This window comes from Thermothielavioides terrestris, chromosome 1, assembly GCF_000226115.1.
Source record: "Thermothielavioides terrestris NRRL 8126 chromosome 1, complete sequence".
NCBI classification, from domain to species: domain Eukaryota; kingdom Fungi; phylum Ascomycota; class Sordariomycetes; order Sordariales; family Chaetomiaceae; genus Thermothielavioides; species Thermothielavioides terrestris.
The window spans coordinates 943,056-969,190 of NC_016457.1; the positions used below are offsets into that span (position 1 = coordinate 943,056).

The 26,135-nt window shown below is 58.7% G+C and overlaps 8 protein-coding genes across 8 annotated transcripts; 4 read left to right on the forward strand and 4 right to left on the reverse strand.

The window, feature by feature from the left end:
• Positions 1-1,145: 1,145 nt before the first annotated feature.
• On the reverse strand, positions 1,146-1,931 carry THITE_2039581 (uncharacterized protein; the record flags this gene model as incomplete). The annotated part of the gene is made up of 3 exons (XM_003648670.1): positions 1,146-1,340; positions 1,438-1,619; positions 1,715-1,931. 3 exons carry the CDS (start codon positions 1,929-1,931, stop codon positions 1,146-1,148), a joined length of 594 nt encoding a protein of 197 aa, XP_003648718.1.
• A 4,707-nt stretch (positions 1,932-6,638) lies between these two features.
• On the reverse strand, positions 6,639-7,647 carry THITE_2106492 (uncharacterized protein). The gene is made up of 3 exons (XM_003648671.1): positions 7,395-7,647; positions 7,176-7,322; positions 6,639-7,111 (listed from the first exon to the last, which is right to left on the reverse strand). The coding sequence occupies exons 1-3, from the start codon at positions 7,497-7,499 to the stop codon at positions 6,803-6,805; spliced, it is 561 nt and encodes a 186-aa protein (XP_003648719.1). The 5' UTR covers positions 7,500-7,647; the 3' UTR covers positions 6,639-6,802.
• A 1,830-nt stretch (positions 7,648-9,477) lies between these two features.
• On the forward strand, positions 9,478-10,175 carry THITE_2125062 (uncharacterized protein; the record flags this gene model as incomplete). Its single annotated transcript, XM_003648672.1, has 5 exons — positions 9,478-9,522; positions 9,596-9,610; positions 9,654-9,760; positions 9,821-10,034; positions 10,092-10,175. 5 exons carry the CDS (start codon positions 9,478-9,480, stop codon positions 10,173-10,175), a joined length of 465 nt encoding a protein of 154 aa, XP_003648720.1.
• A 2,458-nt stretch (positions 10,176-12,633) lies between these two features.
• THITE_2106493 (uncharacterized protein) lies at positions 12,634-14,552 on the reverse strand. The gene is made up of 4 exons (XM_003648673.1): positions 14,074-14,552; positions 13,350-14,008; positions 13,173-13,277; positions 12,634-13,110 (listed from the first exon to the last, which is right to left on the reverse strand). The coding sequence occupies exons 1-4, from the start codon at positions 14,442-14,444 to the stop codon at positions 12,734-12,736; spliced, it is 1,512 nt and encodes a 503-aa protein (XP_003648721.1). The 5' UTR covers positions 14,445-14,552; the 3' UTR covers positions 12,634-12,733.
• Positions 14,553-14,653: 101 nt separating this feature from the next.
• THITE_2106495 (uncharacterized protein) lies at positions 14,654-15,946 on the forward strand. Its single transcript, XM_003648674.1, has 5 exons — positions 14,654-14,818; positions 14,907-15,056; positions 15,181-15,215; positions 15,314-15,371; positions 15,551-15,946. Exons 2-5 carry the CDS (start codon positions 14,966-14,968, stop codon positions 15,730-15,732), a joined length of 366 nt encoding a protein of 121 aa, XP_003648722.1. The 5' UTR covers positions 14,654-14,818; positions 14,907-14,965; the 3' UTR covers positions 15,733-15,946.
• Positions 15,947-18,348, forward strand: THITE_2106496 (uncharacterized protein). Its single transcript, XM_003648675.1, has one exon. The coding sequence runs from the start codon at positions 16,647-16,649 to the stop codon at positions 18,054-18,056; it is 1,410 nt and encodes a 469-aa protein (XP_003648723.1). The 5' UTR covers positions 15,947-16,646; the 3' UTR covers positions 18,057-18,348.
• A 1,396-nt stretch (positions 18,349-19,744) lies between these two features.
• THITE_2029041 (uncharacterized protein) lies at positions 19,745-19,924 on the reverse strand (the record flags this gene model as incomplete). The annotated part of the gene is made up of 1 exon (XM_003648676.1): positions 19,745-19,924. A coding segment is annotated over one exon (180 nt), but the record flags the coding sequence as incomplete, so codon positions are not given.
• Positions 19,925-23,209: 3,285 nt separating this feature from the next.
• THITE_2106500 (uncharacterized protein) lies at positions 23,210-25,931 on the forward strand. Its single transcript, XM_003648677.1, has 5 exons — positions 23,210-23,318; positions 23,401-23,729; positions 23,793-24,776; positions 24,842-25,511; positions 25,635-25,931. The coding sequence occupies exons 2-5, from the start codon at positions 23,455-23,457 to the stop codon at positions 25,827-25,829; spliced, it is 2,124 nt and encodes a 707-aa protein (XP_003648725.1). The 5' UTR covers positions 23,210-23,318; positions 23,401-23,454; the 3' UTR covers positions 25,830-25,931.
• The last annotated feature ends 204 nt before the right edge of the window (positions 25,932-26,135 follow it).

Consider the following 26,135-nt stretch of genomic DNA (forward strand, 5'->3'; position numbering starts at 1 on the left):
TCAGACTCCCTCCGTTGGTGCATGTCGAGGCGGATTACACGGAGTCGTGTAGTTACACTACGGCCTCCTCCAAGGTGAAGGATGTCGTTGCAGCGGTTGCGCTGTCAGTGCAGCGATAACTCCGAGCTAGCCGAGATCCAGGCACGCAGGGCGAGTGCGGATCCAGGGAAGCGGGGCCAGATGCAGGAACGAACAAAATGCCCCACACCATGACGAGTGTCAACCAGGGGAAAGAAAGGCTCGGATTGGTCGGGTTTTGCTCGGTAACCGGATGATTACCTATGCAGGCTTTTCCAGGTTCCAGGTTGTCCATCAACGAATGTCAACACATCACTGGGATAGGATGGGATCGCACGGTTTCGCAGATGCGGCACGTCGCTGCGTAGCGTTGTAGTATCCGTACAGAGTGTAGTTAGTGTACCTGGTAGTGTATGCAGCGTTAACCCCAGAATCAGAGCCGTCGGCTTCCTGGCGACCGGCGGCTGTTGGGCTGGTGAGCCGCAAGGAAGTCAGATCATTGCCGGAAAGAGCATCAGAAAAACGTGGTCGAGAGTCTGGAACGGCCGGTCAGCCCAGCCTCGAAAGGGAAACGGCTGCCAGGCCGCCCTGGGCTGATCAAAACATCCGCAGCTGACAACAACAGCCTTCATTGTTGTGGTTTGTCTGCATCGCCATTGCAATGCCATTGCATTGCTGTTGACGAGCTGACGCGGCGACGCGGCGCTATTGAGTTGCATGACTCCTCCAGACGTTAGTTAGCGCTGGCCATGAAATGCAGCCGGGTCCGCGGAAATTGGACGAGAAGGAGTCGGCCGCTCTTTCCCCCGGACTGCGTCGCTCACTGGTCTCCCGCCTTCCGTTTCTTCAACTGGCAACTTCCCGACCGTGCCAACCGCCCGCAGCATTCTTTCACCACCTCGTTTTGCGGTAACTAACGTATGGATTACACAGCCCCTGAACCAAGTGTAATGTGTGCATGCACAGCAGTCACAACCAGCCGACGAATCCGGAGGGCAATTTCTCTCTCTTTCCATTGGGCTTTCCGCGCTCCACCACACTCATCTCACTCATCTCACTCTCTCACTGCGGCGCCGGGACACGAAGCTGACCCCACAGCAGCAAGCCTGACTGACCCTGGACCAGCGTCAGGTGATGACAAACTCGCTCCTCTTCAGCCGGCTCTTCTCCAGGGCCGCCTTGCGCTGCCGTTTCCGGAAGCACCAGCCGACCACTATCAGCGCCGCTATTGACGGCACCCCGATGGCCACGCCGAGCCCGATGGCCACCGGCTTGTTTATCCCCGACGCGCCGCCGCCCTGGGAATCCGCCAGCGTCGGTTGCTAGAGCGAAAGACGTTAGTCAGCAGTTGGCTTTATTAGCCGGTCGGGCTAATTGTGTTCAAATGGTTGGTTGGTCAATGGACGATGATGGCCTTACCGGAGACGATCCCGTCGCGATGCCCGGGTCCCCGACGCTGAAGTACGGCGACTTGGCCAGCACCGGCGTGTCGCCGCCGGCCGAGCTCGCCGACCTCAGCTCGACCTGGTAGATCCCGCTGCGCACTCGCCGGAGCGGAAACGGGACGCCTGCCCAAACGTACGACGGGCCGCTAGCATCAGCTGTTTCTCGCCGCCGTTAGCGACAACGCCTTCCCAAGTTCATTCCGCGTACGCCGGTATGTACGCCTCATCCCCGCCATCTGGCGACAACGTACTCGTGAGGTTCACCCGATACGCATTCGCCTTGAACCCGTCACCGGTCTTGACGATGACCTGCGCCGTGATGCACAGCGGGTACTGCTGCGCTGGCACGCCGTCCCAGGTCAGCGATACGCTGGACCCGCTCGTGATGCCGTCGAACGTGTTGGTGAAGTCGGCCGCCGAGCGGCTGCCCGCGAGCGTGAGCGCTGCCACCAGGCTTCCGAGCTTCATGGTTGCCCTGTTACTGGTTCTGTTCGCCGGCCGGCCGGGCGGCGCAGCATGCTGCCCCCGCCGAGGCAGGTAAAGGAGCTGTGTTGTTTGGAGAGTTGGTGATGTCCCGCAGTCTCGCGCGCCGTGATCTCTCAATGCTGTCTATGTACCGTGCCGGACGGGCAGATGTCGACGATCGCATTCACTCTCAGGTCCCCGCTGGCGACTGAGATGTACTGTGTAAGTCTGCAAAAGAACGTTTCAAGAAACCTGCAATCGACCGACGAGAGAAGCAGCTTCCTACGACGGGAGAGCGGGTACTTTGGATTAAAAGCCACGCGTATTTGGCGGGCAGGAGAAGCTGGCTGCTGCTATCATGGTGCAGCATTCCTCGCCCATTTTCTGCACCACGATACGGAATGCGGCCCTGCATAGTAACTGGCGGCGGGGAGGATTCGGGGCCGACGCCTTCATCCGTCACTGTTCCGTCCATAGAGAGCGAGCGTGCATATTAATGGCAGGGAGTGTTGGTGGTGACGGGGCTATTTGGGTAAATTGGGGTCTAGCCTACAGTTACCTCTTGGTCACTGGATGCGCGGCGTTCCGGGCCCAGTCCAATTATTATCCAGCATGCCATCTAGGCCCTCGAGCAGCGAGGGCGAAATATCCGCTCTCTGCTCACGGGCTCTCCAGGGGCCTATGAAGTTCCATGCTGCTATGGCAGTCACTTGACGGCGCCGCCCCCGACCTCGTTGTTGGCCTGCAAAAGTGCTCTCGCCGGAGCGAGCGGCCCGGTATGAGACAAGCCCTCCTCCGCTCCCCCGCCCGGTCGGTGTACGGGGGCCTCCTTTCCATACCGAGGCGGTGTTAACTGGCTAACAGAAGTCTCGACGTCTCTTACTGTGTGTCTCGATTTTTTTTTTTTATCTCTCACTGCGTTGCTGACTGCGTTTTGCTGACAACACAACAGACCCAAGCCCCCCATCAGCCGGGCCGGATCCAATGACTCGCCCTAACCGCAGCGGCGCCGATCAATCTCACTCTTGTGTGCGCCTTGGGAGGAGCTTCTTGAGAGACTGCTCTCTCCCCCCAGGATATCTCGACGTCATCATGGACGTGGCGGAAGAACGTGTCACACAGATGGCCAGCTAGGTCGCCAGGTCGCAGCCTCACGGGTGGGCAGATGAGTGAGCCGGCTGATTCAGCACCCACCATCACCCATCGTCAAGTGGACAATCTCAACATGGCGGCTTTCGCAATGCCTCCTCGCGGATGCAAAGGTATCACTTAAAAGAGCAGAACGGGACGCACCCCCCAATGCGCTGCGCATCTGGCTGCAGCCCTACTCCTCCTGACCTATGTTCGTCCCACCCAACCAGCACCCAACCGCTATCCGAGTGTTGTCCCCCTTGCTGAATCCTCCCTAGTCCTCCCTCTACCCCTTCCGGACGAACATGTTCAGGTCGGCTCCCATTCGCTCGACCAGCCGGATGCCGTCGGGCCTGCGGTGGTACGGCAAGCGCGGCGGCGAGTTCGCCCAGGCTTGCCGGGCAGTCTGCCGGAGGAAATCCGCCGTCCGCGATGAAGCCCCCTTTCTAGAATGGCCGCTGCCGCCGTCGAGGGTGGCATCTTCGGTCGATGTGCCCAGTCCGTAGGCACACACACTGCATTCGCAGTCCTAGTGCTGCTCAGGATTTACCCCCCTGGGTAAGATCTCGCAAGATGTTGCCGGATGCTGGGGCACATCGGTTAAAGAGGAACCTGGGCTGACGGACGAGAAGGCGCTGGCAATGGTTTTTAAAGTTAGTACCCAGGCCTAAAGTAGTCCGTACACGGGCGCCGACATCCCAGCATGCCCGATACCCGACAGCTTACAACGAATGTCATCCTCCGGCCTCTGGCCTCCGAACTCCAAGAACCGGGATGCATCAAAAACCCCATCGCTTTGCTTTCTCCGGGGTTCTCTCAGCCGTTGTGGGGCTATGGCGGGATCCCGAGCCAAGCATCCGACACCCAACCCTGTTCTCATGCTCCTCAGTCGGATTCAGAACACAACATAGTACAAGAAAACAGCACAACAAAGCGTAGCGCAGTTCGCGCAGACCAGCCCCCCAAACCTCGAGCACCTAGTTCTATTCCCCCTCTCCTCCCTCCAACGTCCCTCCTCACAAGGGTCACGGTGGCATGGGGTTTCCGCTGCGTAACCCTCGTCCGGTCACGGTTCGAGAAATCAAGCGCGGTGGTCGACGGGTTGTTGCGTGGCGAGGTTGTCAAGGGAGCGTGTGGGGGGTAACTGGAAGTCGTGGCGTATTTGAGAGGTTGGCGTACTATGTACCCCTGGTTCAGGCGGCGCCGGTTGCAGTGATGGTGGAGGGAGTTGGGGAAAGAAGTGAGCCGCGAGGACATATTGCTGTTGGTGGTGATGATGCTGGTCGTTACCGGCGCAAGGCTGTAGTGATGGGCAAGGGAGGTTCAGGGTGACGAGCGTCTGGAGGCCAGATGTGGTGGCTGACTGTGCGAGGGGAATTAATGGGGCAGAAGGTGGTGCTAGCATATTCGCTTGGAAGTAGCGTGATGGCGGCGAGGACTAGCCATTTCCTACTACTTCACTCCAACCGTTGGCTCTTAGTGGTAGCTGGTAAAACATGACCGAGGACACTAGGGAGCGTCCCGGAAACCCTCATGGCTGGTGAAAGTTGTTAAGGGGGTCTGCGTGTTCAAGTAGGCCTGACCATATATATGCATGTCAGCCGAACGTTGACCGAGTGGCTTCACGATTCCCATGTAACTTTCTGGTTGCGTGCCTCTGTCAACATCAGCTAGGAGTTGGCTGGAAACGTGCGCTCGAGGCATAGGTACTGGCCCCTGGACTCCACGAATGAATGGTGCCCCAGTGTTGGAGTGCGCTCCCGAGCATAGAGTATCATCATCAGACCACGAGTCGTGCCAGTATGTCTTATTACCTAGTACACCGTCTGCACCCTGACCCGGCAGTGAGTTGCCTGGTCACAATGTCCATATACGTGAACGTGTAAGCATGGAGGTATGAATGCTTCATTTCTTGAGATTGGTGGTTCGCCTTCACGTATCCATCATCATTGCGAATTACCTGGGTACGTGTTCCGGCAATGGCGTTGAACATTCGTCTTATATTGCTAGAGCAGGTAAGGAAGGCAGTAAGACCTGGTGAGCTATAAGCAGCATGCTTGGATTGAAGTTGGGTTAGCCGGTAAGACCACCGTTCGGTCCCGTCCTCAGAGACGCATCCTACGATAGCAAAACCGCAAGAGCGTGCTACTTGCAGAGACGGCAAATTCCTGGACTCCTCGCCCTGTTCCTGCTCCAGGTTGCTCGAGGCCACTTCACACGGCCAACGAAGAACCTGTGTAGCCTCACCAAGGCGGCCTGACTCTAGCGAGGTCAGTTTCTTAGTAAACGGACAATTCGAGCAGGAGCACGTAGGCATGTCATACCTATCTGCACCGGAGCACTGAACCGCCGATGCTACTCCCTAGCCCAAACACGCAGGACTACTACTACCATGTAAATCTAGCTGCCTACTACTACTAGTCCTTCGCGCCCTTGCCCCGGCTATGAGAGACGGGATTAGTCAACAACACCAGACTATGGTCTAGCACGCTCGCTCCACCCTATACCAGGTAGTCAGGCAAGACGCGGTAGCCAAGCTCCGCCCAGTGCAGCAAGCAAGCAAGCAAGCAAGCAAGTACTGTTCTATGTTTCTCTACCCGTAGCAGGAGGAAAGCAGTCTGCCCTCTGTCCGCCCCGTCTGCCAACTAACTAACAAGCACAATCCACCCAGGGGCCAGAACTACATCCCATCGTAATCCCAATTGAGTAGGGTGTGTAGGTGAAAGAGGTTAAGGCAGGTCAGAAATTCCGTCATCAAGCCGATCTAGAGCCCTCAGTGGCCCCCGAAGAGCCACGTGAATTGACCCCTTGCAATGATTAAGATCAGAACCACACATTTCTCCGCCCCAAAACACCCTAATAAGCCAAAATCCAAAGCCAAGGGAACGCCGGCAACGCCTGTCGAAAAGCTGACTGACCGAGCCTTCCAATCTGGTCCATCCGTCCGCTCATCCGTTTGTGTGTCCATCTCTACCCAACCAAATCCCGTCCTTTCCCTTCCCTTTCCTTCCGTAGGCAAAAAAAAAAAAAAAAAAAAAAAAAAAAAAAAAAAAAAAAAAAAAAAAAAAAAAAAAAAAAAAGTAAATGCCCGTCCTCCGCCCGCCGCCGCCGCCTGCTTCACTCGAAATATCACACGAGGTTTGATATTACAACACGAGGGGTGTGTCCGCCCTCCCGCCAAAATGCGATGTCCTCACTCATCCCATGCAGCTGCCCCAGGAAAGCGGGAGGAGACAAAAAGGGATACCGTACCCGCCTGGGAAAGGGCAGGTTGAGCGTGGGAGGAAGGCGGTCGCGGGAAGGGGAGGGAAGGGGGAGGGGGGGAAGGGGGGTTAAACTGGGCGGCGGAGAGCAGCTGCCTTTATGCGGGTTTTCCTGCCATGTTAATGCGCAATGCCGTTCTGTGTATCCGTGATCCCGACCTAACCCACTATTTTCGCGAAATGCCCGGTATAGACTCCAATTTGCGCCTCGACGCCCGTGCCCTGTGCTCGTAGAGCCTTGCAAGAGGAAGAAAGGGCCGCTGGGGCGTGTTGTGTTGTGTGGGGGGTTGAAGAAGTCAAATAGCTCGTTCTTTTTTTGCGCCTGCGCCCGGATCGACCAGCGAAGCGGCGCTGCTCCTGTCACCCCCAGCAGCTGAAGTTGGTCGTTCTGGAACCCCGGTCAAGCTGTTGCCACCGCCGCCGCTACTCTGTTGAGAGCTACGCGAACGAAGTGGCATTCGCTGTCGCCAGGTGTCTGCCTCAGAGCACGTACCCGGTGTTCAGGCCGGGGTACACAAACACGTCCATATCGAGCCCGTCGACGCCGGCCGATATCCCCATGTTGGGGGCGGCGCCGTACGCGAGGTCGTATTCTTGGTGCCGGAAAGCCGGGTCGGTTATTTGCGAGGCCCTGAGCGCCACGTACTCCGCGTGGAGGGCGGCATAGGCCTGGCTGAGCACCTCGTTGCGCTGCTTGGCGTCGTTGAGCATCTGCTCGAGGTCCTTTATCCTCTGGTCCTTCCGCTCGCGGTACGCGCGCTGGGATGCGCGGTTCTGCGCTCTCCGCCGCTGTGGGAACGTGTCAGTTCGCACCTTCTTCGGGAGAGAAGGGTGACAAATGAGTGCTACGGACCGAGAGGACTGCAGGGGGTGCGTTTTTGTAGCGGTTCTCCCGCTTCCGCTTGGCCGCTGGCTTCTGTTGTTGCGCCGACTCGGCAGATTCCCCCTCCTCTTGCCCGGGGCTGGGATATCTGCTGTCTCCCGCCGATGGCATGCCGTACTAGACAATGCGCTTGTCAGGACCGGGCCGCCGAACATTGCCCAATGGAGCATTGGGACATGCAGAGCTCACCACCGAGTTGTTGGGACTCTGCGACTCTGATGAATATTGTTCCGACTCCGCGTACGTATAATACAGCGAGTTTGACGGCGAGGGGAAGTCGCTAATGGATCCCATGTCTTCAATGGCGCTGAGAGGCAAAAGACTGACGATGGGTATGAATAGCCTTGTGGCTCCCAAATCTTTCTGGCTTTGAATCAAGCGTTGAGTCGCAGGCGTGATGACGGAGCCTTGACGGGAACAAATCAAGGGGGTGAGAGCAGAGACATGGTCCTGATGGGACCCGGAGAGTCCGTCTTATATCCGTCAATCTTGGTTGCTGGCTCGCACATATCGACACGAGCTCTCGACGGAAAAGGCAGTTTGTCAGTTGAGGCGAGGCTCCACCCACATGGAGGGAGCGAACAGCAGGGATCAGGGACACGCCCTCGAGATCAGACTTTGGACCCCCACGATGGGTATGTCTTGGTCTTGCGTGCATCCCGGGACCGACACAAGGGGGTACCGGACGGCTGCAGCAAAGACGCGGCGAGCAGGGAAAGGGAGGGGGGTGGGGGAGGAGAGAAGAGTGGAGGATGGAGGGAGGGTGGAAAATGGGAGGTGTGAAGGTCCTGTACCTAAAGTAGTTGCCTCGAGACCTGCATGAAGCCTCCTGTCGGCAAGAGCGTAAATAGTACTAGTAGTCAAGAAGAGTACATTCCTGTACCGCTTCTTGCCAAGCAGGCATGTAGCCAGTTTAAGCGGGCGGCCACGAGGCCAGACGTCGGATCGAGACCGAGCGCCGGTGGTCGGCTCGGCCTTAGTCCAAGGGACCCCCTGACGCGGTGTATTCTCGGAAGCGCGGTATCTGATTGACACATGGCCTGAGAATGCAGCTTCAAAACGACTACCCCGAGACCGCGCAAACGCCGGTTTCAATCCGAATATGATTGGATACCCTTGTCTCGACAATTTGGGCTGACGGAGACGCAGAAACCTCGCGATCCTGACAGGCAGTGACGTCAAGTCCGGCAGCTACCTCGGCGGTTGTGCGTGATAAGTAAACAGAGGCGAGAAGCCCTGTGAAAGAGACGAGCCACGAGATGTGTTCCCGGGACACACATTAGCCACGCAGCGGAGCGGCGCAGCCTAAGCCCTACCGGGCGCAAGTCTGGCACTGGCACTGGCCCTGAGGCTACCATCGACCAACCGTCCGTCCCAGCGCTGTGGACGTTGTTTTGCTTACACAGATACACGTTGGCGGAGCATTTGCGCTATCCAGGGACCCTCCTCCACCGCGGGGCAGTGCCCCGGTTGACGACAGAAAAGGCCCCAGGGCAGCACCAGCGGGGGGGCGCGGGGGAGGAGGGGGGAGGGGAAAGAGTGGACGCAGCCTCAGCTCTGGAACTTTGCCACTGTACGAGCCGTCCAGTGGTCGCTCACCATCTCGGGCATATGCCCTGGTGCCAGGTGCAGGGTGGATTGACTCACTTGCAACTCCCGGTGAATGCAACTCCCGGTGAAATGCGCGAGGTAAAAATGCGCGAGGGAAGCGAGGGAAATACGATTTAGCGCCGGCTGCGCCTTCTTCAGCCAGGTTCGCAGGCCATCCATACACTAGGTAGTTTGACCCCGTGATGGGCAAAATTGTGGTAGGAAAAGGGTGCTAATTAGCAGGCTTAGCGGAGATCTGACGGAACTTCGCGAAAGACGGGGATGGCCGGCGCTACCTAGTTAGCGAGAGATCGGCAGAAACGGAACGGCGCTCGGCGGTTGGTTTGGCACCGCCGGCGTCTCCTCCAGCGGAGAAACTCGAAGCTGACCAATTCAGTGCCAATTGGGACTGCAAGTCTGACAAATCTCGCGGATTTTTGTGCTTCCATGCTCAGGTGTCTGTGCTGCTGGGTTGGCCCCATGTCTTGAAGTTTCCGCACTCGCCAAACCTAACCGTTTTGGAAATGGCGGGCAGAAAGCTTGGGAGAAGCCATCCCAAGGCATAAGGTACCTAGGTCTCAATAAGCCGGCATCCCATTCGCTGGGCTGGCGTGTTCGTGCTGTGGCTTTCGACTCGATCGCCGCTGCAGCCCAAGTGCCGTCCTCCTGCCTTAGTTCCAATATGTACAGCGCAAAGAAGGACTCGCGTCAGAGAAGCGACGTCCATGTACTATCCAATCCTAAAGTGACGGTAACACAAGAATTTGCCCGAATGCTCCCACTTACCTACTCCCTAAAAGGTAGGTGTAGTGTATGTAGGTACCGTAGTAGCCTCCGTACATACTGCACAGTACACAGCATGCAGGGCATATTTTGAGGTGGCAGCGCGGGGGTTCAACGGTGCCCGGAGATGTGTCAGCTGAGCCAGCGGGCCCAGGCGGCCCCGGGGATTTCCGAAGCAGCGTGTAAGTGCTGACCACAGGCTTCCACAGACCGCAACAGAAGCGCACCAAGAAAAGCGCCAGAAATGCTGGTGCCTATTGCCTGGCGCTGGTGCCTCACCTGATCATCTCGCCCGCCATCTCCATACACAGGAGCCCAGCTGCGATTGAGCATCGGGCGGTGGACGACTGGATGTTAAACCGGACGGTCCTGGATCCGGAGTGGAGATTGCCCGCTCGCCGTTTTCGGCAGGCGGCCCCGAACCGCATGGAGTGGACCGTCCCCGAGCACCACCAGGTCCGTTTGATACCGGCCGGTTAACGGAGCACTTTCCACCTCGAAACCACAAACGAGATTTTGGGCGAGCTGAACGCTGCGTCCAACTCCACGTTTCGGCGGCCAGCAGATCTTTGCCTTTTGCGCATGACTGCAGCCTGATAGGAATACCCCGTACTCGTACCCCGCGGAGGACAAAGGAGTACGGAATACTCATCGCTGGCAAACGCACGGTTCAACAACAATTCCACTGGATGCTCGACGCGAACGAATCCCGCGCGGGCTTGGCATTCTGTCTCGTCCATGCTCTCGCAGCTGGAACCGTCATGTCCAGAGGGCCCTTAGTCACTGATCATGCATATCAAACTGCTTCAAGATGGCTAGCTGAAGACGTCTTTGCAATGCCTATCCACGTCAGTATCAACTCTGACATTGATAATCCAGAACTTGATGTGCCCAACGACGCTATGCTTGTTCAACTTAAGCTTACTTGTAAAGGTTGTTGCCAAGACCCGACATTTGCTATTTTCGAGCCAACCACAGACGCTGTTGAGCCCCCCGTCTTTGGTGCGGCCCCGACTTAGGTGGCTCTTGGGCCGTTTCAGAATCACTCATCCCCCATGGGGGAAGTCGCCAGAGCTTACACACGCTGCGCGCAGGGTACAGACGACTTGGATCAGCTGTGCAGGATGATAGCTAAGTTCAATTGACTGAAGGTGCGTACCACAGTACGCAGTAAGCTGTCGAGGTGTCTGGACTCTGACGGTCTGGGATACTTCCCTGGACCACTTACACCCACACCCCGGCAGGACGGCCGGGACCCCGCGGCAGGACTCCGGGCGGCCCGGGGTGTCCCCAGCCCGGCAGTAAGGATCTAAACCCGGCTTAAGCCCGATAATTACGAGAACGATCGCCCGACTCACCACCGAAGGTTCCTGCACGTCCAGCCAGGCATCCCCGTCATAAGCTATCTCAAAGCCCCTCATGCAAGATAGCTACGAAGATGCTGCTGCACCGCACCGCAACCAAAGCGTACGGGAAGCCGGTGCGGGATACCACAACGGAAAAGGCGAGCCTACCAGCTGCCTGCCTGTATCTTGTCGTCGTGCAATGTCTAGGTCCGAAGCAGAAGCCCTGAGAGCCCCCATCCATCCCGCTCATCCCCTCCCATCCCGTTTGCCAAACATGCCGCCGCCGCCGCAAAACACACTTCCAGGTTGATAACAGATCGAAACGTGCCCTCCCCGCAGATTAGGTGAAACACAATCGACACTCCATTCGGCCCGCAACGAGCAAATCCGGGGTATGGGGCACCTGTGGCACCTTGCACTAGGCAGGGAAAACCCCAACGATGCAGTTTACACTATACACTAGCAACAAGTCAGGCCCAAAATAACAGAACTTTGGCACCTTCCCCAAACCAAAGAAGGCAGGTTCCCACGCTGTTGGGCCCCGGGCAGCAGCGTGCTCATCCACGTTAGGTATCCATAGCTGGAAGAAAGCATTTCCACGCCGCGACCATGTGCGTGGCGTGCGGTACCTCGGCATGTAGTGCATGGAAGACTCCAACCTCTGCCACACAGCAACACTCCAGTTCGAGAAACAGTTGGGACATGCATGAAAGGACCAAACGGCGATGGCGGCATTCACATCAGTGTACACGTAGCCAAAGCACCAAGGATCCCTGCTCCGATCACAAAGTGTACTTGTATTCCATCGTGTGCGTACACTATTCCGTCGTAGACACTACACTACATCCGTGCATACGCATGGATATATGGGCCCGGGATATTTCTGGGTGGCGGCGGAGATATGGATATAGTGGTGGCGGGAAGGTCTGCAAAAGGTCGCAACTAATCGTGTTTGAAGATTTAAATTCGTGATTCGAGATGATTGGGCGCTGTTCTGTTCTGTCCATGCCCGTCTTCTGTCCGGATACGCTCGTCTTCGTCCCCCGAAAGTTGTCGGTCTGGAAGCCATGGATCGCACCCGCGGAGTTTCCCACCTAGGCTACTCCGTACATCAAGGGCCCTGAGAGACGTCCTTGGGTGGTGCAGCATTTCTGCGAAGACCGCAAACCGTCTGCAGCCGCCATCAATTCTCACCCCTGCCCCCAAGGCCACGTGCGTCGACAGGGATTGCGGGAAAGCACGAATGAGAAAGCAGCGGTGTGGCTAACAAATTTTGTGGGTCCGCCCCTCCGATTTCTCCCCAACCCTTGCTACCCTTGGCTTGGGACTTTTGTTGGGTCCCTCGCTTTCCCATTGGCTGGCCAGCTGTCCGCCGTCCATCCGGCTGTCGGGTCCGTCCGGCTGTCGGGTCTCGGCCTTCGGTCGCAACCGCAAAAGCGCAAACGGGGTGTTTTCTCGGAGTTCGCCTGACTATGTCGTCATCCGTCCAGGCTTGCAGTGCCGAGCCTCGCCGTCGCGTCGGTTTCCGAGTGCATCGGGTCTGTCGTTTCTGGGGAATGGAGGGTGCCAAATCCGCGACGGGCTTGACGGGTGGCCTGATTTGAGCCATGCCGGTGCGCAAAAAAAGCGCAACCGGCGTCGGCGATCCCGCTTGGAGGTGTGCGACACAGCGAGGTTGGCTCCGTCTGCCATTTCGGGGGTTGCGCACATGGCACGTGGCTGTCGCTCTTCGCGGGGATCGGGATCGTCATTCAACGTATCTCCAGGCGAAACGCCGAGCTATCGACGCGATGAAGTTCGTGGACAACGTCATGGCGTAGGAAGGCTCTGAAGCCTGGCGCTAGCCTCGGCAGCATAGTCGTCGAAACCGAGCTTCTTGCTCAGTGCGATTGCCTGCTCAAACTTCTGGCGCGCCTCGTCGGTCCTGCCCAGCATCGCCAGCACGGAGCCTAGGTTGGAGAGCGAAACGGCGCACGCCTGGTCACATTCCGGCGTCCTTTTCTCGCCTTGCGGCTCGGAGGCGTGAGTGATGGCGTTCTGTGCCCATCGCTGGGATGCGGCGAGATAGGACGCGCGCTGCTCTGCGGGTGACGCCCAGGTCTTGGACTCCTCCATCATGGCGTGCACGGGAGCATCGCCAGGTGTGATGAGGGGGTGCTCTGCGAAGCTGGTCGCGATGTTGTTCACTGACCAGGTTAGCCCGGAGACTGACGACAGGAGCTCAATGTTCGGTCGTTGCAAGACATACTCAGGAGGGCCATGTGACAAGGATCCTCGCAGAGCCTGAGTGCCTGGAAAAAGAGAGGAAGGGCGAGGTGGTACTGGCTCTTTTCTTGATAGCTGTGCGCAAGTGCTACGTGCGATGTCAGCATTGCCGTTGTGCTCCAGGACGAGAAGGGAGCATAGGATAACAGAAGCTGCTTACCCTCCAGACTGCCGCCAATCTCCTCGGGACTCATCCAGGGCCCCTCACCTTCCTTGAGACCCTCCTTGGCCCGCCGCTGCGTCTCCCTCAGGGAGGTCTCAACCGCCCAGACCAGCCGCTCGTGAGCGAGCTCCCGCTCAAGGACGTGCTCGTCTGAATACAGATTCGCAAGTTTGACACTGATGCCGATGGCCTTTGCTAGCAATCTTGTGCGCTTCGCCCAGAAGTTCTCTCGCGGCTGCTCGGACACAGCGGGCTCTCCTTCCTTCGGCGCCGGAGGCGGCTCCACTTTGGGAAGCGTTCCCTCCTTCGCACTCTTCTCCATGGCCTCGACCCAACGCTTGCAATCGCTCAGGAGGTTCTCCAGCACGGTAATGGCGTTGTGGTAGCTCTCAATCTTCTCCAACCAGGCGGCAACCTGGATTTTGATGCCCATGACGTCGTCCGAGAAGTGGTCCAGGCCGGCTTCGTCACAGAGCTCCAGGGCCTGTTTGTAGTACTTGAGCGCGCGCTGCGGGTCGGGGTCGTGGTTGCTGAAGTAGAGCGCCTTCCGGAGGGCCTGCGCAACGGGCGGCGGGTACCGGGTGAACTGCCGGCTATAGAAATAGTTGTAGTATATGTAGACGCAGTAGCCGAGGAACGCGACGGCGCCGAGTAGTCTGTATCGCCGGGCCAAGGAGGTCAGTGTGGTGGGCGCTTGGATCCTTGGGAGCGGACAACCCACGCTACGATAGCACCAAAGGCCTCCACCGGATTCGTTCGCATAACATCCCTGAAGCTGGTATTCCGAATGACATACCAAGCACGGCTCGTGTCGGTCTTCAGGGCGCGCCAGAGCATGCTCCTGAGCGAGGGAGTCGGCTGGGACGCCTTTCCTGTTTGCTTGGACGAGCCTTCCCCGTCTTGGTTCGGCGGCGATGTCGATTTCAAGCGGCATTGGCGGTCAGCAAGGACAACGGCGAAGGCCAATGGCTTCTGGGCTCCCCGTCGGCTGGAGGGATATCGCAGGACGAGCGACGATTGCGAGGCCAGCCATTGCCGAGGAAACGTGAATGTACCGAATGGCCGCAACCCAGCAAGCCTTGGGACGGCCATCGCAGAAGGCAGAGGTGGTGGCTCAATTCAGGTTACTGTATGTAAACGGGGCCCCCAAGACGGTCATTCCGTCAATTGCTGTCTGTTGCGTGCAACTTTGGACGTTGGGGAAAAAGTCCATTTGCGGAAGGAGGTCAAAGCTCGAGCTCTCCCAAAGCTGGACGACTAGCGAGTTCTGCCTTAGGCATGCTCCATCCGCCGCGGCACGTCATTGCTTTGCGGGCCACAGATCCCTGTAGCCGCTGATCCCGAGGTTCGGCACAGCTCCACTGGTGTATAGTTCACAAGGCATTCCGGATGCAACTGAACGCTCCTCCCGTTGCCTGGTATCGTGCCCAAAAGTCCCGTCATTCTGTGCGGTTCCTGTGTAAAACGTGAGTTTTTCTGAAGTGGGCTCCTCACCTCCCATTTTCCCCCAGCTTTTGACAGTCCGGGACAACTGACTCGGCCCGACACAAGCAGCCCCTCGCTAGCCCCTCACGCTTTCCCGTGTAATCAACAGCAACAACAAGGCGACGGCCATGGCTGGAAAGTTTGAGCCTAAGGTGCCCGTCCAGCTGGCCCCGCCGAAGGATGACCCTATCTCGGTTGAGGAGCTGGCCAAGGCGAACGGTACGGAACATTTTTGGTTCTGTTCCCCCGAACGGACAGTTCCTCTGGTTGAGCAACTGTCGCCTACCCCCTTGAGCTGCAGCCTTCTTTATCCCCCAAAACCCATAACTGACCACGCTCACAGGAGAAAACGGCGGGAAGTGCTACGTTGCGATCAAGGTATATTATTCCCGTTTCCCCTAGTGTTTCCCTATTTCCTCCCATACCAGCCCGGGGCAACGCTGAGTATCATCTTACTAACTGACTCCCCGCATCAGGGCATCGTCTACGACGTAACAGGCAACAAAGCCTACCAGCCAGGCGGTGCCTATAACGGTAAGAAACTCGATCCCTTACTCCCTACCTACCGTCAACCCCTCTTCCCAGAGCGCTCTCGTTCTTTTCCGCAATTCGATAACCAGCCCCCCCCTCCCCCCCCCCCCCCAAACCCCTCCATACCACCACGCCCATGTATCTACCAGGTAATAAACACCAAATGCCTAACACTTCTCCAGTCTTCGCCGGCAAGGACGCCTCGCGGGCCCTGGCCAAGACGTCAACCAAGCCTGAGGACGTGCGCCCCGACTGGCAGGACCTGCCCGACAAGGAGAAGTCGACGCTGAATGATTGGGTGACCTTCTTCTCGAAGCGGTACAACGTTGTCGGGAAAGTGGAGGGGGCAACGAACTTCGAGTGATCAGTGAGTCAAAGCTAGCTTCTGTGACGAGAAAAGACGTTGGTAGAGCAGGGGAGGAGATGGGGCGTGAGGGCGGTGAGGTGGGTTAAAGGGAGGACGGCGAAGGGACGAATTCAGAGAGTCGCAGACCCGCCCGTCATTGATTCTGAGCGCGTATGCTGCAGTGGAGGTTCACCTGTTCTTATTTGGCAAACCGTCTCAATACCTGTCTTATTTGTCGGGATCCTCGGCAAATCGTGCGATGCGAGGGGCATGCGAGAAGGTCTCCTCAAGCCCACAAAGTTTGCGCACCCGTCTTGGAGAGGTTAACTTATATCCCTTCCGAACTCATGGGGTATTGTGCTGTCCTTGGCCGTGTTCTCGGTGGCCGGTTTGGGATACCGGCGGCAAACTCGCGAAAAGGGGGTCGTTGAGCCGACTGCGCCTCAATGAGAGACCACGCGAGGCACCCACGCCTCAGCGTTGTGGGGCTAAATAGTGCATCAGTTACCCCAGCAATCACAGCAACCACAACAAACCACACAGCCTCCCAACAATCTCGAGAATGCAACCCACGCCACAAGTTGGACGCTAGCTGGCTTGGGCGAGGCCAGCCTCCTGGTTCGCCAAGATGGATGGAATTGGGCGAGTGTACGGATACGCAGTTGTTAAATCGGAAGATCCGGTTTGATTGCGTCCAGGCTTGCATCGGTTGGACGAACGGAATATTCACTTGCACTGTGTATTCCAGAGGCAGCCTGCTTAAATGTCCGTCGCCCGGAAATCCACTCGTAGCATGTCGACTGCGGCGGCTGGGTGTTGGTGTTACCGCAGCCAGAACTTATAATAACTCACAACTCACTGCACCCGATTCACTTTCTTTCCAATCGTCATCCGCGAGAAAAAAAAAGCCACACCACACCCTCCCGACAACTATGGCCGACCTCCCACCGCGCTTCAAAGCCGATCTCGAGGACAGCCTCAGGGCTGACCTCTCAGCAAACCAGGCGACACAGGCGGCACAGGCGACCCAGGCGACCCCCAGCACGTGCCAAACACCCAAGGTGCGAAGATGGGACGACCCGCCCGAAGAGGAGCCCGCCGCGCCGCCAGAAAACATCACCACCATGGTCTTCGTCAAAGCCGGCACCATCCGCGCCGCGCCTGCCGAGCTCACCACCCTGACCTTCACCCCGACCGACAGCCATATCGTCACCACCGCGCGCCGCCCCGTGTCCGGCGTCACGCGGGCCGGGTCCTTCTCGCTGGTCCAGTACTCCCCCTTGACCCTGGCCGTCTGGTCCGCCACGACGGGCCAGCGCGTCTTCATGCCCTACCCGGAGGGCAACAGCATCTTCAGCACCGACTACCCCAGCGAGGGCGTCTGCATCGAAGAGGGCGACTCCACCTTCCGCGGCTTCGCCTTCCGCGGGCCCCTCCCCGCCGCCTCCTCCTCCTCCTCCTCCTCCTCCGGCGGCAGCGGCGACGGGATGAAGGACAGCCCGCTGATCGTGGCGTGCCCCTTTCTGCGGGCCCAGAGCGTCTCGGCGGGCGACTGGATGGGCACGCGGATGGCGCGCCTCGAGGTGTACGACCTCGCGCGCGCCCGCGGCAGCCGGCTGCTCAAGATGGACTCGCCGCTGCGCGCGCCCGTGGCCTGGAGCCCCGACGGCACCCTGCTGGCCGGCGTGTCCGTGCGCGACCCCAGCCGCGTCGTCACCGTCGTCGTCGGCCCCAACACGGGCTCCTCCAAGTCCGCCAAGGAGCCGCTCGCGGGCGCCCTGGGCAGCGTCGTGCTCATGGGCCACACCGACGAGGTCACGCACCTGGCGTTTCTGCCGGTGCGCAGGGGCAGCGGGAAGGGCAAGGGCGCCGTTGCCCTCGCGGCGGAGGAGAGTGGCCGGGCGCTCGTGAGCGTCGGGCGGGATGGGTACGTCAGGGTGACGGACGTGGTCAGCGGGCGGACGCTGAGGCGGATCGAGATCGGCGGGCGGGCGCACGCGAGCATCCTGCAGGTGTCGCACGATGGGAGGTTCGTGGTGACGGTGTGGGGGAGGGACGTGGTGGTCTGGGATCAGGACTCGGGGAGCGTGCACAGCTACAACCTGAATGCGGTGAGGCAGGTCGAGGGCTGGCCGCTGTGTGTCTCGCCGGATTGCAGATATATGGCGTACAGGACCGACGATGGGTTCGAGGTCTGTGACGTCCTGACGGGGCAGTTCCGGGGTGAGTTTCCGTGCAAAGGGACTGCTATCATGTCGGCGGCCTTCAACAGCAACGGGACACGACTGGCCGTCGGGGATTCCGGTGGCTGGTTGCAGATGTTTGAGGTCATCACGCAGTGATCCCCATCGTTGAGGCATGGGCAAGCGGTCCTAGGAACGATGAGGGGACATACTTGCAATCGCAGCCGGAAAAGGAGCCATTTGTGTGGCAGGACACATATTGGGCATCGCGGATTAGATCAGTTCGGTACCCATTCTGGGTGATCTGTACACCATCGCCTGTACTAGTTAGCGCAGAGTAACTGCTATGTAGCTTATCGACCAGGCCAGCGCGGCTGGAATGTCTTTGGGAGACTTGAGTCAATAAGTACATGTTCGGACGTCCGCAGTGGCCTGCGTCGGCCAGCCTTGCCGCTTGTACTACGCCGTAGACGAGCCCCCCCTTCACCCCAAAAGAAAGGGAGCCGGTGATCTGAATCGGGTAATTGCACATGCTTCCTAAAGAAATCAAGGGGAACACCTGGCTGCAACCCTCCTGCCCTAAGGGGTGTGGCCTTTCCTGGTGTGGCGGCCGGGGAATGCCACAAGGCGCCCTCTTACTGGTAGTGATACCAGCACTTCCACGCTTGTTCGTGTGTTTCATGAGAATTTACTACGGCCACGGCTCAAGTCTACCTATCCCTCCGAGGCTCACCGACTGCAGAATCCCGCTGCCAGACGTCTCCGGGCAACCGGAGATTGGCGATAGCGTGCCACCTGGGGAATTCAGTTTCCGTTCCACCTGTCGAGGATTGAGCTGATAAGGCAGGCATTGATGGATGGCCCTGCACCCCTTATTAGTAGCAGCAGCAGGGCTCTCATCCAGCGACGGCGAGCTTCGACCCAGTTAATCTCAGCAGCTTCTTCTCGTTCCGGTGGGCACCACCATCGTGACAACCACTGTCCTTCCGGCAATTCCTCCCCCTGAACGCGGTTTCGTGCTCTGCTTCCACGCAAGGCACCCGTACGTACGTTGCATGGAACTAGGGCGGTCCGCAGGGTCTGTAGCACGGGACACAGGCCGTTTTCGTTTGCTGTCCTGTCCTCCCAATCGTGGTGAGATTGCCCGAATGGAAGGGGGGTGTATGTCTCACAACCTCCTTCAGCATGGGGTGGGGCGGATGAAACGATCGACTGCTGCAAGAACATGAGTCTGTCCGACGTCAATTGCGTCGAGGGAACACAAGCAAGCATTCGGCGGTAAAATGAATGCGGAACACGTAGGGCTGCATATGTCACGGGGCAGGGCTTGCATTGGAAGACGTGAAAAAGACGAAGGGCCGTCCGAAATGCCGGTAGGAACCAGTCCCATTGTTAATAAATAAATAAAGCATTACTTCCTTGTCCTCCACCCCCTTTGCCAATATCCCAAAAGAAAAAGGCTAAAGAGTGACCCTGGGGCTTCCCGCACCACCAAGCCAGTCAGTGGGCAAGCAGACTCCCAGCGAGGGGAACATGATGTTGTGAGAGCCCCTGACAAGGGGAGCCGAAAGGCATGCTAGGTCGCATGGCCGAGCATTCCTTCCTTCACCAGCACCTCTTCAAGAACCCTGTGAAGCCGTGAGTGTCAATGGTCAACAACACAACTAACGAGCAGAAACAGCCAAGAGTCGAGGATGCAGACATACATACCTAGGTAGTGAGGCTTCATAGCAGACAGGCCATCACTGGCCCTGGCCCTGTCCCTGGCCCTGTCCCTGGCCCTGGCCTTGCCCCTGGCCCTGCCCCTGGACGAACTGATTAAAAGCCGCGGCCTGCGCCGCCATCTCGGCCTCTTGCCTTAGCCTCTCCGCGCATGGGTCGCACGGGTATGGCTGGTCCCAGCAGTGCCGCAGCTTCTGGACGCGGTTGCAGAGGTGTTGTGGGTGGTTCCGCGCAAAGTGGCAGTAGCATTTCTTCCGGAAGACCGAGTGGCCGCAGGTGAAGATGAACTCCTCCCAGTCGCACATGGCTGGCGGGGTCAGCGATCGATTACGCGGAGGAGCGGGTGTCCGATGCGGATGTTAGGTCAGGTAAGGTCTGTATGGATATCACCGGGCAGCTCTCAAGGAGGGTGCAAGCCGGGCTGATGGGAAACGGAATGGCGGACTGCTCGCTCTGGCTGTATACCAGAACCCCAAGAAGCGGCTAGATAGCCGACTCTTATATACCTACGCGCAGAGATAGCGGTTGACGCCCGTATGACGCCCACAATCTTGGTCTCTAGTCGCCATTGGCAGCGCGATGCCTCCATCCAATTCCTGGAAGCATCACACGACCCGCTACTGTCGACACTGGACATGGCCGGCACCTAAGAGGCCCGTGGCGGGCGCAGGTGGAGACAAGAGAAGCGCCTCAATGTGGAACGCTAGACAATGAGAAGCCGAATGCTGTGTTGACGGTGTGTGACAGAGTATTGTCACGGAGCAGGGAGTGATAGATCACACTCCTCGTACAGGATGGGGATGGGGAAGTCAGCCATTCGTGGCTGGCTGGCAACCATGGCCATGGGCCAGCTGTTTCTGCACCGCTGACCGGATCACTACCACTCCAAACATTGGTGCTTAGTCCTGCAGCTGGGGGCAAACAACGCGGCAAGGTCGTCCACACAACCGCGTGTACCGGGTAACAAAGGACTTGGTGGCTGTCGAGCCCAAGTCGGCCTTAGAAATTCTTTCCCGCGAGGGCACGCCAAGGAGCAGCGACAAGGCCGTCGACGGACCAATTGCGGCCGGCACCAGCGCGGGTATGGATGTACTGGCCCAGCTCCCGTGTACCTCAGCGTAGGGATTCCGGAACGGCGCGTTCAGCGAACTTCGGCCCGCCCGCCTCGGCTCGCGTTCTTCAAGAGGGAGCCGAGGCCCACAGGACGGGGGACCAAAGAACGACGGGCCACAGAATCCGCTGGCGTGGAGAGCGTGCGGCTGACACACACGTGTATGGCTCGGTTTCGATATAGATATGTGCGCAGTAAGGCTGGGCGGCCGATGTGAATCTGCAAGCCCACTCGCAACAATGGCCATGAATCTGACTGCTGCATGCCCATGCTGCAGTCGAGATGTGACCTGTCTCCTGCAAGATATGCTGCGGCTCGAGCAAACACTGCCTGCGGGTCTGACCCGCAGCTGTTGCATGGCGCCAGACCCAATCCCGAGCGATTGATCGCAGCCATCAAAGCTGGCCCCCACCACGCAAAGTGCTAAGGCTACGGGCATAACTATACTACCACAGGACCCATCCGAAGGCGATGGTTGATAGCTGGACTCCGGCGGGCCGGGCCACTTCCGCGGAGGAGCGGGCCGGGCCAATCGTAGGGTTCCTATTACATGGGCTTGTTGTCGAGCGAGGCGCAAGTAGAGATCACCAGCGCAAGACTCGAGGCGAGTCGGGACTCGACGAACGAGGGCCAGAGTAACCGAAGCTTGAACGGGGGAGACCAATTGATCTGACAGGCAGGCAGGAGGAACGATTAGGATCAAGCCTACCTGAGCGGATAGCTGGGGACGTGATTCGGAGTCCTTGAAGTGGCTGGAGGGAGATTCCGCGGGAGATCAGAACCACAGGCACTGGGGAGTTCCGAGACGCAAGCGGCGACGTCTCTCGGCAATCTCAACGTTTTACTGTGTAATGTTCCACCACCGCTGCGATTGACGCGTGCTTGCTGATAATCGCGGTTACCGCGCTTGTCCAAGCGAAAACGGAATGCTACTGCGTACGGTGTTGTGGCGCGATTGAGTGACGTTATGTCGCAGTGGCTGCAAGTGGCCGATATTGTCTGCCACACTTGCTGGTGCTGTTGGGAAAGTGGAAGTGGAAGGGGCCGCTTCGAGGTGCGTCCAATTACACAGAGGTGGACAACGGACGACGGGAGGACGGAATATTCCGTACTGTGTACTCTGTATTCCGTACACTCCCGGACAACTTCAAGAACACGTGACCGGGACTCTCGCCGCCCTCTCGCTCACCGAAAACTGAACGGGCTTTTGATTGGCTTTCCTTTCGCTGCCCACAGGAGCCCAACCCGCATCCAGTCACCTGTGACCCAAGGCAGAAAAGTGAGGCTGTCTAACATTAAAACCAAATGCTTACTAACTCCGCCAGTCCATGCCCTCTGCCCATCCCCTTCTTGGCCGCCCTCACCCGTCATCCTCTCCAACCAAGCAGGCTCTCTGCGCCGTCCCGTCCACCATGCGTGCCTGACCTCCTTCTCCCACGCCAACTCGCCGACGTTGTTGAGCCTCCTCGTTTACTATTTTCCCGCGTGGGAAATATTTTGCAGCCATAAATAATAACGTCAGCAAGCCAGAACGTTAGTCAGATTCGCTTTTGGTCGCTCCTGTCCTGTCCCGCCCGGGCCAGACCATGTCGAGTCCAACTGTAGCAGGCCTCCCGTCTAGCCCCCAGCGATAGCTCCTGTAGACCGCACCGATCGGCGGAGTCTCATTCGCGCCTGAACTGTCACCGTCCATAACTATCACCGTCGCCGTGGTTCATTGATTGATATTCCATTTGGTCGAGCTCTTTCTTGACTCCTCGGGGTACGCATGTCCTCGCACCTACCTACAGGGCCAACCCTGCTAAATAAACGGTCCCCCACACAGTTGAGCTCTTCGCTCCGGCCTCCACGAGCGACAGCACGCTGCCCAGCAGTGCCCGCAGCATGTCGCAACATGTGCAGTTTCCCCAGCCGGACCACTACCCGGTATGCTGCCCGCGCCGTGTCCCGCCTTCTCCATTGCTATTTAATTTAATCTGACCATGTCTCTCTGCCTGTCAGTCGCTGGACTTGGACCTCTCGCCTGGCTCTGCCGACTCCCTAGCCATGGCCGGCCTTGGACGGCCGAGGCAGGCAGGCATGCCGCCTTTCGTCCAATATGCATCCCTCTCCGGCCAGGGTTCGGCTGCTGGGGAGCTTGCAGCCGGCTGGCAAGCTTTCGCTGCCAATACTGGCCAACATGGCTTTGTGCCGAGCCAGGGCTCGCACTCCATGATGAGGCAGTTCATGCACGATCCCACCTCGCCGTGGAATCCCCTGATAATGAGCACGGAGCCCATCCCGGGCGACTCAGCGAGGAGGCAGGCCCCCGGCATCCTTCTCAACCCGGCGTACTCGACCTTCGGTAGCTTTCGCAGCGTTGCACCGCCGTCCGAGGCCGACACGGTCAGTCAGAGCTTCCCGGGCATCCCTACCGACTCTGGATACGGGAGCATAGCCAAGCCGAGCGTCGGCAATCCGTCTGTCTATGACGGCGAGGTGGATCAAAGCGTCGAGACCCAGAGCCTCATCTCACGGTTCAACGATATGACCCCGCAAGACACTGAATCAAGGGAGGCGTCACGGAAGCGCCAAGGACGGGGTCAGAGGTCCGTTTCGGGACGTCCCGGTGCCAACAGTCTGGCTTGCCCCGATTGCAACCTCCCCGTCAAGACTAACTCGGAGCTGAAGTGAGTTACATATGTTTGGCTGCTACGCTGGCGGCATCCGACTGACCCGAAATGGATGGAAAGGAAACACCAAGCTAGGCACAAGAAACCCTTCAAATGTGATATTGAGGGCTGCCAAAAGGAAACAGAGGGGTTTAGTACCAGCAACGACCTCGATCGGCATAAGCGATGCGTACACAAACTCCTCAAGCCAGGCGAGGTCGTTTACCGCTGTGACTTGGGCTCGTGCAAGGATAAAGAGAAGGATTGGCCCAGGCAGGACAACTTCAAGCAGCATCTGAAGAGAAAGCACGATCTGGAAGGTGTTGACCTGAGCCGCTTCATCTTTCGGTAAGTCTTCCCGAAGCCAGCGCCAAACTCCGAGTCGACACTTACAAATCCCCCACGCCGCAGGTCTTCCGACGCGGCGGACCCTACGGACCCCGGAGCATCCGAGACCTTCTCAGGAGACACGTCCGCGGTCGCGAACTCGGATGCAGCCTCGTCGTGGCTTGGGTTGGATCACGCGCACGTCTCGCCTGCTAGCCTGACGACGCGTATCCCCAGCTTTGCCCAGACCGGTGGCATGACGCAGTTTCCGCGCAATCCTGTCATGGAGGAACGAGACTTTACTTTGCCAAGAGCCGTCGATTCATCTCGATTATCGGGAAGTGCCGGTCTTGAAGTAGGTCCCGTGCTTTCCGACGCCGGTATCCCTCAGGTTTCTGCGCGAGGAGAGATCGCGCCAGCCATCGATACTCTGTCACGGGTTGGTGACCCGGCCTGGGTTGCGCCGGATTCCCTCAGCCAGACACAACCGGAAACCAGGGCTTTCGGCCCGCAACTCCCTGAGGCATCGCCGAGGCAGGTGGCGGAACTCGAGGTGGATGATGAGGGTCCGGACGTCGCCGCCGAAGACGCCCAGTCTGAGCGAGCGGAAGCGGAGTCTGCTGTGCCGGACGAGATGGAGCTGGACAACCCTGCGCAGGATTCCATGTCTGAGGATAACCTTCACGACCCAGATTCTGAAGATGACGGACCTTCAGACAGCACGACCGACGGGCAAGCAGATCTTCTCCGGGACACGGGCGCTCAATACTCCAGCGTGGACGGAGTCCACCTGAAGTCACCCTCCACCGAGATGCAATTGGCCGCCGACGCGCCAAGACCCATCGACCTCGACGATGAGTCGCAAGCGAGCGCCGTCCTCCGATCATTGATGGAGAAAGGCATGCTCGGGAAGCTTCTGAAGGAGGTGGGATACCGCGCGGCCGAGGAGGCAGAGACCAAGGCCAAAGAGCAGCGACCGCCGGCCAACTCGTCCGCGCCGAGTGACGGCAGTCGCGTCAACAAGTGCCAAGACTGTCCCAAGACTTTTGTTCGCCGTTGCGAACTCAAGTAGGCCGTGCCTGAAACAGCATCTCATGACCGAGCACACAGCTAACAAAATAAAACCGCACCAGGAAGCATCAGAAGCGCCACGCAAGACCGTACGCCTGCACCTTCGCCAAGTGCGACAAGACGTTCGGCAGCAAGAACGACTGGAAGCGGCACGAGAATAGCCAGCACTTCCAGCTCGAGATCTGGCGCTGCGCCGAGAAGGCCTCGGGCGCGGCAGCGGCGGACCAGGAGTGCGGCAAGGTGTGCCACCGCCGCGAATCGCTCAAGTCGCACCTGGAACGGGACCACGGCATCCACGACCCGGCGACCTTGGAGCGGAAGCTGGCCGACTGCCGCATGGGCCGCAACTTCGAGTCGCGCTTCTGGTGCGGCTTCTGCCAGAAGACCATTGAGCCGACCGGCAAGGGCGGCCCCGCCCACAGCGAGCGCTTCGACCATATCGACGACCACTTTAACGGTCGCGGCGTGCCCAAGGCCGACATCAAGGACTGGAAGCACGTCGATACCGACCCGCTCGAGTCGTCGTCGTCGTCGCCCGACGGCGGCTCGCCGGGCAGGGGCAGGCGGGACGGCTCGGCCCGCGGTGGCCGGCCGGAGTGGGTCCACGTGCCTCGGTCGGCCAGCGGCTTCCGCAAGCGGCCGCACAGCTCCGGCCGGGATGGCGAGGCGTCGTCGAGAGCGAAGCGGGCCAAGAACGGCCGCGGCGGAAAGCGGGATACCTGGTGGAGCTGCGTACGTTACTTGTCTTGTGTTCCTTTCCTCTCTTCCCCCCCTCCTTCCCCCAACTTTTCCCACCCACCCTGTGCTGGCAGCTGAACGATGTCCATCGCTAACGCCTCTCCTTTCGCTTCCAAGTGCTCGTGCAAGATGTACTGGAGCCTGGCGCTCACGAACAAGTGCATGGATCCCTGCAACCACGACCACTGCTCTGCATGCGAGATATTCGAGAGAAGCAGCACGGAGCTGCGGGTGCAGGTTCGCGCGCCGGGCCAGGATCAGGATATGGCCCAGGATCAGGATACAGCCCAGGAGAACGGGCTGATGGCTTGATGACTTGATGACAGCCCCGCTGCTACCTCGGTAGCAGAGGTTTACGACCTATGATGTGATACCCCTGGTTATTTCTCGCGTTTTGGATGAGAAGGATGCTACTTTTGGATAGATTTGCTGGACGGGAAAGGAGTTCTTTTTCTTTGGCTTTTTGGGCTCATGTGTTAACGAGAGGTTTGGCATGGTGTTCTACGTTTGGACGGGTTACGAAACCGGTTCTGGCGGGCTTGACTTGGGGTTGGTGTTACGCAGGTGCGCGTCGTCCCTGCAGGAGGTCCTTACTGATTCAGGAGAGAGTGTCAAGAG

Bases quoted from the DNA above. Each gene is read 5' to 3' on its own strand.
- THITE_2106492 (XM_003648671.1), bottom strand. From the start codon at position 7,499: ATGGGATCCATTAGCGACTTCCCCTCGCCGTCAAACTCGCTGTATTAT. The intron at 7,323-7,394 runs GTGAGCTCTGCA...CGCATTGTCTAG, and splicing joins AGAGTCCCAACAACTCGGTG to TACGGCATGCCATCGGCGGG. The intron at 7,112-7,175 runs GTCCGTAGCACT...ACGTTCCCACAG, and splicing joins CACCCCCTGCAGTCCTCTCG to CGGCGGAGAGCGCAGAACCG.
- THITE_2106493 (XM_003648673.1), bottom strand. From the start codon at position 14,444: ATGGCCGTCCCAAGGCTTGCTGGGTTGCGGCCATTCGGTACATTCACG. The intron at 14,009-14,073 runs GTGGGTTGTCCG...CCGGCGATACAG, and splicing joins GCCTTTGGTGCTATCGTAGC to ACTACTCGGCGCCGTCGCGT. The intron at 13,278-13,349 runs GTAAGCAGCTTC...CATCGCACGTAG, and splicing joins GATTGGCGGCAGTCTGGAGG to CACTTGCGCACAGCTATCAA.
- THITE_2106495 (XM_003648674.1), top strand. From the start codon at position 14,966: ATGGCTGGAAAGTTTGAGCCTAAGGTGCCCGTCCAGCTGGCCCCGCCG. The intron at 15,057-15,180 runs GTACGGAACATT...CCACGCTCACAG, and splicing joins GGAGCTGGCCAAGGCGAACG to GAGAAAACGGCGGGAAGTGC. The intron at 15,216-15,313 runs GTATATTATTCC...TCCCCGCATCAG, and splicing joins AGTGCTACGTTGCGATCAAG to GGCATCGTCTACGACGTAAC.
- THITE_2106496 (XM_003648675.1), top strand. From the start codon at position 16,647: ATGGCCGACCTCCCACCGCGCTTCAAAGCCGATCTCGAGGACAGCCTC.
- THITE_2106500 (XM_003648677.1), top strand. From the start codon at position 23,455: ATGGAAAGGAAACACCAAGCTAGGCACAAGAAACCCTTCAAATGTGAT. The intron at 23,730-23,792 runs GTAAGTCTTCCC...CCCACGCCGCAG, and splicing joins CTGAGCCGCTTCATCTTTCG to GTCTTCCGACGCGGCGGACC. The intron at 25,512-25,634 runs GTACGTTACTTG...TTCGCTTCCAAG, and splicing joins GGGATACCTGGTGGAGCTGC to TGCTCGTGCAAGATGTACTG.